Source organism: Purpureocillium lilacinum (assembly GCF_023168085.1).
Source record: "Purpureocillium lilacinum CBS 284.36 DNA, scaffold_2, whole genome shotgun sequence".
Lineage (NCBI taxonomy): Eukaryota > Fungi > Ascomycota > Sordariomycetes > Hypocreales > Ophiocordycipitaceae > Purpureocillium > Purpureocillium lilacinum.
This window is the reverse complement of record NW_027072112.1, coordinates 4,378,565-4,391,255: the sequence shown is the minus strand read 5'-3', so window position 1 is coordinate 4,391,255 and position 12,691 is coordinate 4,378,565. Positions and strand designations below refer to the sequence as shown.

General features: G+C 57.6%; 4 protein-coding genes across 4 annotated transcripts; 2 read left to right on the top strand and 2 right to left on the bottom strand.

Moving 5' to 3' along the window:
* Nucleotides 1-3,449: 3,449 nt before the first annotated feature.
* Nucleotides 3,450-5,717, bottom strand: PLICBS_003087 (DNA topoisomerase; the record flags this gene model as incomplete). The annotated part of the gene is made up of 6 exons (XM_018322813.2): nt 3,450-3,509; nt 3,565-4,877; nt 4,925-5,094; nt 5,149-5,327; nt 5,381-5,578; nt 5,637-5,717. 6 exons carry the CDS (start codon nt 5,715-5,717, stop codon nt 3,450-3,452), a joined length of 2,001 nt encoding a protein of 666 aa, XP_018178043.2.
* Nucleotides 5,718-6,430: 713 nt separating this feature from the next.
* PLICBS_003086 (uncharacterized protein) lies at nt 6,431-7,677 on the top strand (the record flags this gene model as incomplete). The annotated part of the gene is made up of 4 exons (XM_018322812.2): nt 6,431-6,787; nt 6,849-6,913; nt 6,965-7,191; nt 7,247-7,677. The coding sequence occupies 4 exons, from the start codon at nt 6,431-6,433 to the stop codon at nt 7,675-7,677; spliced, it is 1,080 nt and encodes a 359-aa protein (XP_018178042.1).
* Nucleotides 7,678-7,836: 159 nt separating this feature from the next.
* Nucleotides 7,837-8,880, bottom strand: PLICBS_003085 (uncharacterized protein; the record flags this gene model as incomplete). Its single annotated transcript, XM_018322811.2, has 3 exons — nt 7,837-8,666; nt 8,744-8,765; nt 8,815-8,880. 3 exons carry the CDS (start codon nt 8,878-8,880, stop codon nt 7,837-7,839), a joined length of 918 nt encoding a protein of 305 aa, XP_018178041.1.
* Nucleotides 8,881-12,109: 3,229 nt separating this feature from the next.
* On the top strand, nt 12,110-12,622 carry PLICBS_003084 (uncharacterized protein; the record flags this gene model as incomplete). Its single annotated transcript, XM_018322810.2, has 1 exon — nt 12,110-12,622. One exon carries the CDS (start codon nt 12,110-12,112, stop codon nt 12,620-12,622), a length of 513 nt encoding a protein of 170 aa, XP_018178040.2.
* Between the last annotated feature and the right edge of the window lie 69 nt (nt 12,623-12,691).

Here is a 12,691-nt window from a genome sequence, read left to right as displayed (position 1 = left end):
CTTCGTTTGAGGGGCGTCGACCCCTCCTCGCAGGTCCTGGTTTCAGGATGCCGAGCATGCATCGCACGGCTCCCAGAGTGCGTGTTGCGTGTGTTGCGTGTTGCTCTGTTTGAGGTGGGCCACGCCAGCCCCTCCAACAGCGGGACTAACTACGAGGAGGTTCACAACTGTCACGACAGTTCGATGCACGGGTGCTTCTTGCGTAACAGTCAGTCGGTTACCTGGCTCGGCTACGAAACTACTGACGATGCAAAGCCGTATATACACGTAGATGGGTGAACATAAGAGGGGTCGGGTGGTAATGCGCTTCAAATTGTTCGGGACGCCGTGAGTCACTGACGGGAGAGTCTGGACGGTGTTTGTCGAGGGCCACTAACAAACAACATGAACCCAGCATTTACCATCGTCGCCTACGCACTTTTCGGTGTCGGCGCCGGATTGCCTTCCCAGTCGATGTGGATTGAAGGGGCAAGTGTAGCAACGCCTACTTGCTGCTCGTATGTATATAGTCAAGCCGCTAACATTGCAATTGTCCGCGCTGTAGGTCTGCGTCACCAACGGAAACGCCTGCGTCGTGGTTCACCCGGACTCGTGCGAGACGAGGAGCGTAGCCTGCGCCCGCGACATGCCGGTACGTCGTGTCGCCTCCCCTTTCGCGCCCTACACCGAGAAGACTCAGCAGCATCCCCTCAGTGGAGGACGACGAGCTTTCATGGACATTGCTGACAATGTGTCTCGGGGACATACAGTGTCACTACCGATACGACAGCTGTCGGGCTTCTCGGACCATGAAGCAGGCAGAGTGCTCCATAGATGTGGAGTGGTGAGGGAGGTCTCTCGTCCATTTGGACCGACCGGGAACAAACGTTGGTGGGGTGCGAATTGGCCGGTTCGGAGGGGGAACGAACATGGGGTTGGACTCCGGAGTACGTATTGTGTACGTACAGCATCTTGTTGATCTTGTTAGTACTACGACGTGAGATGGACGACAGCCTAAAATGTAGTCGCAGATTTGACCCGCGTCGATCAACCCGCACGTTGCTAGTGGACTTCGGGCGGCCGTGTAAGCGCGACGGGGGGCTGATGCCCAGCGAGACGACGAGCGCCTTTTCCCCAACGCATCTTGTTTGTGCGCATCATCCAGCCCGCCTGGTGCCGAGCAAACCGGGTAGTAGCTTCACTCTCCGTTCCCGGACGCGGGGCGAGCAGGCAAACCGTGAGGCCGAACCCGCTCCTCTGCGGCGAGTGTTTGCCGGAGGCGAGCACTGGTGGTAGGAAGGAGTAGTAGACGTCATCGTCAGCCCGGATTTGCTCTGGTCCAAGGCGGACCCGCTGCCTTGCCCTGGTCCATGGCCTTCCATGGCATGGCATGGAACGGATCGGCCGGTCTGCCCCTGGCGCTCACTGCTGTTGCGTCGAGGTCCCGATTCCTTGTAGTAGGTATGTTTTTAGTAGTTGCCGTAGTGTCTGCTGCATAGCCTGGGACCTTGCCCTATGTGCGACGGGCCGAACAAGTACGACTTCGTAGTTGCATGGCTGACGATGGACTGAATGACTGTCTACCTAGGCCATCTCGCTGGCTGCCTATTCCGCCCTGCCTATGTACAGCACCCACGCCGTCTCCGAGACATGCAAGTTTGTCTTCAACAGCTGCCAGTCTCACTGACTACAGCAAGAGTTCCCGGCTCCGCGGCAGCAGCACGCACACCACACAGCCCACCATGTAACCACCATCCTGCCAACCAGCCAAGTGGGCGCCGGCCGCGGCTCGTGCTACGTACAAGTACTTCCTCTCCTGTCGTAGCTGCTTGCCCGCCGCGCCCGCGCCCGCGATGTCGTGCATACAGTAGGCCGCATTTTTCAATCCCTCCGTCCTGCCTAGTACTGTGCCTATGCGTAATAATCCGCCGCTTTCCGACCCGGTGCGTGGCTCGGCTGGGCTGGCTCGTCGTTGGCAGCGCTCCGGCCGTCCTTTTTCGTCTTTCTCCACCGCGCGTTTGCCCTGCCTCCCCGAGGCCCAGTGTCGGCGCGGTCGGCCATGGGAGGGATGATGCGGATGACGTGCGCGGGATGGTGCGATGCGCGGCAAGCCCGGGGTTTCTCGCATTTCTGCACCCCACAAGTTGGACGCACTCTTTTGCTCGGCGTATTTCGAACGCACTTTATATTTTAATTCTTACGTTTTGTACATTGTAAGACTGTACTTTGTAACGCGTGTGACTACCATTGTGCTGGGCCCCCAATATGCACATTCGCCCGCTCCCCCTCCCTCCTTGCGTGCTTCTTGTCCCTTTGCTCTCATCGCCTTCTTTCAGCTCGGCTTACAGGGAAACCGGGCTCGGTGTCCCGGTGGCGGAGGAGGGGAACCGCCGAGGGGGCGTGGGTGTAAGCGTAGGACGCATGTTGCGGGCGCAGGCATGGCACCACCACGTCTCTTCATCGACCAAAGAGGAGTCTTACGTTTGTCCCGGCAGTCGCCAGCCGTCGTGAGAAAACGCAGAAACTTGTCTTGCGTGCCTGTCTCGGTCCGGCTCCGTCGCCGCCCAAACGGCCGCCGCGCAGAAATCACGTTTGGCCTCTGCGCCGCTCTGATTGGATCTCTGCCTCCCGACGCTGCCCGAACGGGAAGTCTCTCCAAAGCTGCTTGCAAACATCCAGGGGTTTCAAACGGAGCTGTGCCTCCAAGAGGCTCGACGTCGCTTTGGACTCAATTGAGCGTGTGCAATGCCCGAGGGACTGGCTCAAAGGCCCCAAAGCTGTCGTCATGACCGGACCTCGCGGGTTCGTTGACGAGCGTTCGAGTTCCGGCATGTTGGCCCACCTCCCACCTCCGACAAACCCGTATCTTTGTCGTCCTCTGGGGCTCACCAAAAGGTCCTAGAGCTCCTTCTTTCGCCGCTGCTGCCAGGCAGTTGGGTGCTGGGACGCCTCCCACACCGGTTTGTCTCCTCTCGAATCCGCCATGCCCAACGGCGTGCATTGTCGTGACAAACTGCCCCTCCTTGTGCATCCTCTGACCACATGCGCGGGGCGACCCTCCGCGCGTCCCGACACCGGAGTGACTGGGCAATGCCCCTCTGGGCCTTGGATGCCACCCCACGTTGTCCAACGTCGCGCCGTGGGCGTGGGACAGCGCAGGCCAAGATGCGACGGTTTCCGGACGTGGGTGAGGATCGCTGCGAGACAACCCCTCTTTCGGCGGACGGGCTTATGTGCCTTGCGCTGCGATTACAACGTCGACTGTGTTGGACCGTCTCTGCGGGCTTTACCCAGGATCCTCTTTGGCTTTGTCACTTTCGACGTTGCTGTCAGTAAGTACTTTACTGCATGAGTAGGTTGCGGTACAGTATCATTGCATCGTCCTGTACTGTAGTGGTCATTTCGTAATGACGATTCAAAGGAGCTCGCTCCCTTGCTTGAGCCGTGCACGTGGGGTGCCGACATGAACCTTAACCGCTGTCACTCTGCAATCGTCGGGGAGCACGCCCAAAGACAAACTCCTGGCAGGCCTGTGACTTGTCAGATCATCGTTCGCGACTCTCACAAGGGTCGCATCGAACCTACCTGGATCAGGACGCCTAGCTGCTCCTGCGACTGCAGAAACACCTGCTTGTACTGCGCGAGACTCTCTTCGAGAACGGCACGCTTTGTTGTCGTACCCTCGCAGATGGCCTTCATCTTGAGTTCCATCTCTTTCCGCAGAAAAGGCTTGCCGAGGCTGGTCTCAAAGTTCATTCGGTCAAAACCCAAGATCAATGCCACGCCCAGTTGAGTCGGTATGAACACCTTCTGGCCGCCGCCTCGTCGCCCGCCTGCCGTTGCGCCTCCACGCCCACGGCCTCCTCTGGCACCGCCACGTCCTCGACCGCCTCGGGACGGCATCGCCTCGCCCTCCTCGTCGTCACCACCGGTCGACCCGCCAGCACGCTCAATAGTCGCGACATATTCGCGGTCCTGAATCTTCTGGATGTGCTCAGCCATGGTGGCGTCCGTGCCGATGCCGTTGGCGTCCATGAGCGCAATCAAGTCCGCTTCCGTCAAGTAGCTCGGTGGCGAAGTTTTGCCTTCTGACATCATTGCCTCGGTTGGCGCAAACTCCTCCCCTCTTGTAAACTTGGGCAGTTCTGTCGTATTGTCCCATTTGTCGTAGACGTAGACGTCAAGATAGTTGCGTTCCAGAACTATGACCCCCCGAGTGCTGAAACGCTCGTCTCCCAATTGAAGTTCGACGTCTGTCGCCATACCTTTGGCATCGTCTGAGCAGCAGGCCAGATAACGACGAACAACGTACTCATACAGACGTCCTTCTTCAGCAGACAGCACTGTAGGCGCAGCATAGGTAATCGGGTGAATGGGAGGATGAGCTTTATCATCGTGCCGCCCTTCTCGAGGCTGTTGGAACGCGCCGCCCACGAGTCCTTGGGCAAACGAACCCCATCTCTGATCCGGTGTCTGCTTCTGCACCAAGGCCCTCAGATTCATACCTTTGTCGAAGCGGTCGGTCTCAGTTCGCGGGTAGCTGATGAACCCCTTGTTGTAGAGACCCTCTGCAATTGTCATAGCTTGGTGACCGCTCATGCGCAGCATCCGGGTTGCAGCCTTCTGAAGCTCAACAGTCGTAAGCGGGAGCGGCTTGAACTTGCGAGTCGGCTTCTCCTGAACTTTGGTGACCCTGGCTTTCTTGGCATCAAGGCACCTCTCGTATAAGATGATGGCTGTCATCCGATCAAAAAGGCGGTTTCTTGCCCAGGAAAAGTGTACAGTCTTGCCGTCTCTCTTGTGCATGAGCTTGATGCTCCAGAATGGCTCAGGCACAAAGTTCCGAACCCGAAAGTAACGGTCGACCACGAACCCTAACGTGGGAAATTGGCATGACCCTATGCTGTTAGCGGCCATCAAAGTGCCAGGCGAAGAGCTGGCATACCATAGCTCAATATCCTTTCGGCAAGCGGCCCGCCGAGGTTCCGCAGTCTGGTTGTCATGAACCGTGTAAAGGCGAAGCCGATACGCAGATCCAGCTCTATTCTGGCGCTCACAGCATTGACCTGCCTGTCGTCCAGGTCAATGAGCCTTCGAGCTGCGGAGAGAACATGCCTTGGTCAGGTCAGCGGATAGATTCTAAGCGAGTGGGTTTGGTGGTTGCCATACGCCCGTTCGACATTGCTGAACCTGGCACGCTTCACTAGTAGCTGGCGGTTGCCCTTCTTGGCGGCATCTACGATTTCCTGGCCGATGTGCTCCCCTTCCAGGTCACAATCGGTCCAAATGACCAGCAAGCGGCAGTACTTGGCTTGGTCTTGAATGTTTTGAGCAATGGTTCGTTTGTCCTGCATTCGTCTGTGAGAGAGTTGGCCTCGATTCATGCTCAGCTGTCACTGACCTCTTGTACGGTGGTGATAATTGGAGCGGCAAACAGTGATTCTGGTGGAGGAGACTCCCAATTCTTGTAGTCACTGTGAAACTCGACTCCGGTGAGATGGCCCGAGACGCAGGTCATGGTGACCTCGCAGTCGCCCCATGACTGTCCGAAGTTGAACTGGAATGAATAGTTCTTGATGTACTGGTTGCGTGTTCCGTGCTTCGTAGACACGTCAGCATTGCCAGCAGGGGCACGACGTGTAGTGCAGCACACTCACGGTTCGAAAGTTGCCGCCAGACAGGTGGCCAGCGACGGCCTTTGAGATGGACGGCTTCTCCGCCACGCAAAGGACCTTCATCTCGTCTGTGTCTTCCAAAGCTGGTCATTGCCGCCGTGCCGAGGTCGTGTTGTGGTAGCGGGGGCTTCAGTGTCTCAACGGAAGAGTCGGTATCGTGAGGGCATCAACGCGTCGCGTGTCATCTGGACACGGGTGACCGCGGCATGGTCTCCACTCGTGTTTGCGCGTGTGCACGAGCTGACTTGTCTTGAGAAGCCTCGATGAGAGGCGGGTTGCGAGACTGCCGACTTTGAGAGGAGATGAGACGTCGCTGTTGCTCTGGGTTTGAGATCAGAGAAGCCTTGTCCGAAGTCGTGTAAATGCAGGTAAATGTCTGTCCCAAGTCGCAGCTTCCGTCCCGTGCTAAATTCCAAGCCCCACCACGCCCGGGGCGAGTTCCAGCACTGGCGCACAGGCTAAATCGACCTTCAAACGCGGCCCAGCGGCGAACAGCACAGCGGGGCCACTCACGCTCAGTGGGCTAGCACAGCGGGAGACGCGCTACAAACTCCCCGTCGCGGGCGCTCGCGCGAGCTTCCGTCCCGTCTGTGCCCCCGGGCCATCAAAATGAGGTCACATCCGTGTACCGTTACACTGGTCCACAGCGGGGCTGGTACCTCCCTACCCGCAACATCGATGACGAGGGAGCTTCCACGACCTCTTGTCCTCGAAACAACTTGGTTTCTCCCCAGCCGCCATTTTCCATATCGCGACAAAGCTCACCGCCGCGTAAGATGCTTCTACCCGTAATCAAGTCCCTGCGCGACTGCGGGGAGTACGCCCTCACCGTTGAGCCCTTCATCCCGCAGCTCTACACGCTTCCGTCGCGTCTCCTCCATGCGGGCAGCCTCGATGGCCTTGCGCAGGTCTATGTCGAGACGAACCCGCTCATCACGGGCTTTGCGGTCTCCGTAGTCCTTGGTTTCGTGTTCCTCGTCGTCTCAGAGGTGAACAGAAACTACTCTCAGGTCGACCGCATGTGGAGCATTCTGCCAAACCTCTACATCATCCACCTGGCGACTTGGGCGCGCTTGGCTGGGCTGCCTCACAGCCGTATCGATCTTGTCGCTGCCTTTTCGACTTTGTGGAGCGTAAGGACCCTCTAGCCAAATCTAGTGTCTGACTCTGGGTTCAACTGACGCTGCGCGCCAGATCCGTTTGACGTACAACTACTGGCGTAGAGGCGGCTACAACGTCGGATCAGAGGACTACAGATGGTGGGTGTGGCGTCCTCGCAAACAAGATGGCTGAAGCTCACACATGTGCAGGGAAATCGTCAAGAGCAAGGTTCCGGCCTTTGTGTTCTTCCTCTTCAACGTGACGTTCATCTCGTTCATCCAGAGCGTGCTCCTGTTCGCCTTTTCCTGCGTGCCGGCCTACGCTATCCTGCTCTCGACGCGGATTGAGCCGAATCTCACGGCTGCTGATTTTGCGTACTTCTCTGTCGAGGTCGCTCTGGTCATCAGCGAGTGGTTCAGCGACGGCCAACAGTGGGGTGCGTGTCTACCCGCAGCGATCCATGCCTGACTGCACAACTGACATCGTCACAGCCTACCAGACGGCCAAGCATCAGTACCAAAAGGATGCCAAGGTCCCCAGGGGCTGGAACCAGGCCGACCTCGATCGTGGCTTCGTGACCTCGGGCCTCTGGGCCTTCAGCAGGCACCCCAACTTCTTCGCCGAGCAGAGCATCTGGTTCGTCCTATATCAGTGGAGCTGCTTCGCCACGAATTCGCTGTACAGCTACACCTTTGCCGGGTCTGCGGCTTTGATCCTCCTCTTCCAAGGCTCGACTTGGCTTACCGAGCTCATAACGGCTGGGAAATACCCCGAGTATCCAGAGTACCAGAGCCAGGTGGGCATGTTCATCCCGACTTCGCTGCGGGGATACAGCCAACCGCCTGCCAAGACGCCAAAGATAATCAGGACGAGCGACTTGGCCAAGCGACAGCAGCAGAAGGAGGCGAAGAAGCAGAAGTAATGGGAGACTGTCTGCCTGGTCAGGAGCGCTGGCGTGCATCTTTGGCGGCACACTCGGTCATAGTTCTAACGCGATATAGTGGTCAAAATGAGATTGCTTAGTATAGCCATCGCACATCGCGCCGCTCCAAGTCTATTGTGTATCTACGCTCTATCATATTCATGCTGCATGTCTCAGATCGCTCAACTTGTCGACGTAAAATGAGGGGACGGCAATGGCATCAGCCTTCTCCCAATCCTCCTTCTTGTCCACGCCCGTCTCGACATGGAGCGTGCCGCCCAGCTTACCGTCGACGCCGAACTTGATGTCGGTATTGAGGCGGTCGCCAACCATGCAGGTCTTCGAGCGGTCGAAGTGGAACTTGCCCTCGATGGCGTCCATCATGGCTTGGCTCGGCTTGCCGAGCTCGAGCGGCTTCTGGCCCGTGGCGTTAGCCAAGGGCACCATGACGGACCCGGCACCGAGGAAGAGGTCGTGATGCAGCGGCAGCGTCGAATCCGTGTTGGTGGCAAGGAAGACAGCTCCGCGCTTCAGGTAGTGCAGCCCGTAGGCGAGCTTGAGGTAGTTGATGTGGAAGTCGAGCCCGCACAGCACGACACCCACCTCCGGGTCGAGCAGGGACCCGTTGGCTATGCCCTCGAAGTCAGCGGGCGTGATGTCCCTGCGGAAACGCTCGTCGGTGCCGCCCACGACGGCGACGCCCTCGGAGGCGAGCTCCTTCTCGACGCCGGCCTCGCCGATGACGAAGACCTTGCGCTTGTTTGGGGGCAGCTGCAGGATGCGGGAGATGTAGACAGCGGAGGAGTAGGCGGAGCCGAAGACGTCCTCGACCTCGGCGGGGATGCTGAGGTTGGTGAGCTTCTTGACGTACTCGTCGCGCGACTTGGTCGAGTTGTTGGTGACGAAGACGGTGCGCTTGCCGCGCGAGCGGAGCATGCTTATCGTCTCGGGGACGCCTTCGAAGACATGGTCGCCGGACCAGAGGACGCCTGAAGATTGGGCCGAACTGTCAGTCAGATGTCGCTTGCCAGGTTTTACAAGCCACCTCCTTGTCGGGTCTACTGACCGTCGCAGTCAAAGAGAAACGTCTAGGGATGTGTGAGCGGAGAGCTGTCCGGTCGTGGGAAAATCACTCACGTCAAACTGGTCGATGAACGCATCGATGGCGGCTTTATCGCCGGTCAGATACTTTGGCGAAGCCATCTTTGCCCGTCTATGTCCTTTAACACGCGAGCCCGCGTCCTCGGAGTGAAAGAAAGTGAGTTGAAAGGTGACCGTTCTCCCAAGGTTCGACGTCGGAGACCGATGACTAAGGCATGACTCGCCGGTGTCGGTCCATCCCACCTGAGGTTGAGGATGAGGTGAGAGGACGGACAGAGTGTGGGTTCACAAGTGGACAATGGTCCCTCCGCGCATAATGCTGGGAATTTTCAGCCGCGCGTCCTAGTCCCTGGAAACCGCATTGCGGGACGCGAAGTCGGGTTGTGTCAAATTGAGAATCGAATGAGACCGCGATGTAGGGTAGGTTACTGGAATCGGTGGTGTGGAAATGAGGCTTCAGTGGTGCTTCACCCACTCTCAGGCTTGAGTGAGCGCGCCACTAGACGAGAACGGTCGGCAGATGGAGCGGCTGCCGGGACGGGGGAGCGTGCCGGCTGAATGGCACTATTTCAGCAACGAGCATCAATTGCAAGGCGCATCTACCAGCTTAGCGTCCTTTCTCGCTAGTGAATCGAATGACTTGATGTATGTGATAATGTTGGTGACGATTGCTAAGAGTACCAAGATTTGAGGCATGCGTCGGTCGTACTTTATGGCAGTCAGGCGCAGTGGCCAGAATGGCCGTTGGCCCCCCGCGACACTGGCTCGCACAGCAACACATTCATGATGGCAAGAGGAAGGGGACGAGCACGATCGTCGCGCAGTCGCTTAAACAACAAACGGTCTGTATCTTGCCTCTTGTCTCACGGCGGTTCCAGGCAGCATATATAAATCTCGTGCAGGACGGCGAATGCACCGAGCACATGAACTCCTAGATACCAAACAGCTGCGTTCACGGATTCAAAACAATGATCCCCAAGCCGTCTGTCCAGTATGTGTCCCCAGGGACTGGTGTACGTTCGCTGCAGCAAAAGCGGCTGCAGCACCAAAAAGTTCGCCTTCTCAGAAGAGGCTCAGCCATGCTCCGAGATTAAGACCAAACACCCTAATGATCCAGAGAAGCACATTGGCACCTGCAAGACGGGGATCGAATGCTACCAAAAGACATATATGGGCCGCTTTACGTGCGACAAGTGCCGCGCGTCCTAGGCCATGGTTACTGCATTGCGGGATGCGAAGTCGCGGTTTGCTAATTGTTCATCCGATGAGAGAGAGACGTAGGGTAGACTGCTGGATGGCGCATGGAATGAAGCTTCATTCACTTTTGGGCCTGGGTGGGCGCTTCACGGGGCAAGAACAGTGGGTAGATGGAGTGACATGCTCTACCGTTGGGATGACCTTGCGCCAGTATCTTCTACATGCCAGCCCTTGACAGCCCAAGCTTATTTTCCCCCTTTTAGTGAATCGAATAACTTGATACCTGTGATGCTGATGAAGGGAGGTTCGTACCAAGCCTGGATCCATACATCAGGTACAGGTCATGCGTTTCGGCCGGAATAGTCGTGGTCCCCCGGTGGTACTTACATCACGGCAACACGTTCACGATGAAATCGCCCAGCTGCCCCGGTGACCCTTAAACAACAAACATGCGTCTCTTGCGTCTTGTTTCACGGCGGCTCTCGGTAGACTCTATAAATTTCGTGCAGTACGACGAGCGTAGCGAGCACCTGAACTACTAAACACCTGGTAGCTGCCTTTGCGACAGGAACATTGCACACAAGGCATCCACGTGCTCTCGACTGGCATCCGCAGATCCGAACCAAAGATTTCTTAAGTCATCAGCCCAGCATGTGCTTCCAGGCGCTGATATACTTTCGTTGCCGCAGAGTGTGCCAAACGAAAAGGTATGCCTACGCAGAAGACATGACGCCGTGCCCGGAGATCAAGGAAAAGTATCCGGATGACATAGAAGGGCACATGGGCACCTGCGAGATGGGCATTAATACTTACAAGAGGGTATATCCGGGCGATTTCTTGTGCGAGAGGTGCCGCGCGGCCGGGCTTCAGTAGTATGAAGTAGAACAGAATTGTTAGAGCAGATATGAATCCGACGGCCGTCGCGAACTAGGCAGCTCGCCTGGGACTTCAATGGTATACCACTAGCGACAATATAATCCTTTGCTCAAGGCTGCAGATGAGAATCTTCACTAGTGCTATGACCAAGGTCGCATCCGCATTTGGACGGGGCTGAGGAGCCGCTTCCGCCTCCGCCTCCGTGTCTGACGGCCACTAAACCACATCAGTGCCGCTGGCAGTCGGGGTTCAATTCCGATGCGAGCAGCCGACATAACCATCAGATAACACCCCAGGGGGAAATGCCCAGCAAACCGAATGCGCGTGGTGCGGGTGCGGATGCGGGTGCGGGTGTCATTAAACAAGAAACACACAACGAGGGGAGATGAAGCGCCGAGGCATGAACCGAGTCGCGCAGCGCAACCCCCCCGCGCCGCATCGCATCGACCAACCGAGGAGGAGGCGTTGCTATTTTAGATCCCGATTTGCGAATGCGAGGCGCGGGTGCCACAACGGGAACACCCACCCTGCCTACTGCGCGCCACCAACCCTAACGACATGCCGACAGTGCCACTACATACAAGTACAAGCTGCCCCCAAGGCCGGCCCCGTGCCCTGCAGAAAGAGGTCGCTTCCCCTACCCGAGCTCCTTGGCGTCGGGGCCGTCACTGTGCCGCGGTGGAGCGTGGCGGGGTGGTCTGCCTGTCCGTCACGGACCGCCGGGTGACCTGGAGGATGGCGCGAAGAAATGCGGAGGTTTTGTCGCCTCGGTCTGCCCCCGGGTTCCTAGTCTGGGACCCCGAGATGCCCGGTCACAGAGCCTGCCAGCGGTTAGGTGGCGGGGCGGATTCTGCTGCGCCGGCACGAGCGGTCTGGCCGCCTACCTATTTCATGGCGCGATGTGACCGAAGTGCCGTCTCAAGTGGTTTACACACATACAAACCCCATCCGCGTGGTCCCATGCTACACGTGTGAATCCGAAGTGCCGGGTCGACAATCGCATGCCTCTTTGGCTCGCGCCGGTGCGAGTGGCGACACTGAGGAGCAAGCTCGAAACGTGCCGCATTATTGCCCGTGCAGGCGCAGGCGACCGAAAGTTAAACAGCAAGGCGAGGCGGTATATATTGCGCCGCCGAGCGTCCACGCCTACGGCAGTGCCTGCTGGCCATCAACGAGTCTTGCTGAGCCGACCGAATCTGTCTTGCCCTTCCTCTCTTCAGATACCTGTTCGCATACGGGCCTCATTCTCATCATTACCATGGCCTCCCCACAGTCCGTCGAGGCATTGACATCAGGCCACCGAGACGGAGATGCACCTAGAGGATCCATGCCATTACCAAGGCCAACACAGGAGCAACAGCAATCCCCTCTCTCCACAACAATCACCGATTCCAACCCGAAACCAAAGTTTGACTTCATGAGACCATCAGATTCCGACGACTTCCATTCGTACGAGTCAGAGATCAAGTCGTGTGACAGCATTGCCAGGAGTCTGGGCATGGGCGAGATCAAGAGCAATAAAGAGTACTACCTCAACAGGATCAAGAAGAAGGGCAGGCCGAAGCACTGGAAAGACCCCCACCGAACCGACGAGCAGCTGGCGGAGGCTATGGAGTTGATACGAAGATCCGGCCTAAACACGGCCGAGGTTTTGCGCATGAGCCTACCGGCGAGTGTTCGGCCGCCCATGCCCGACTACAATGCGGGACCCGATACGTCTGACGACGAGGAGGAAGAGAAAACGACACGAAAGGGGCACGGACCCAAGTGACGGAATTAAGGTGCGAGTGGTTCGCGCAACACCACATGAGACAGGACGAGGTTGCCTTGATAACACGGT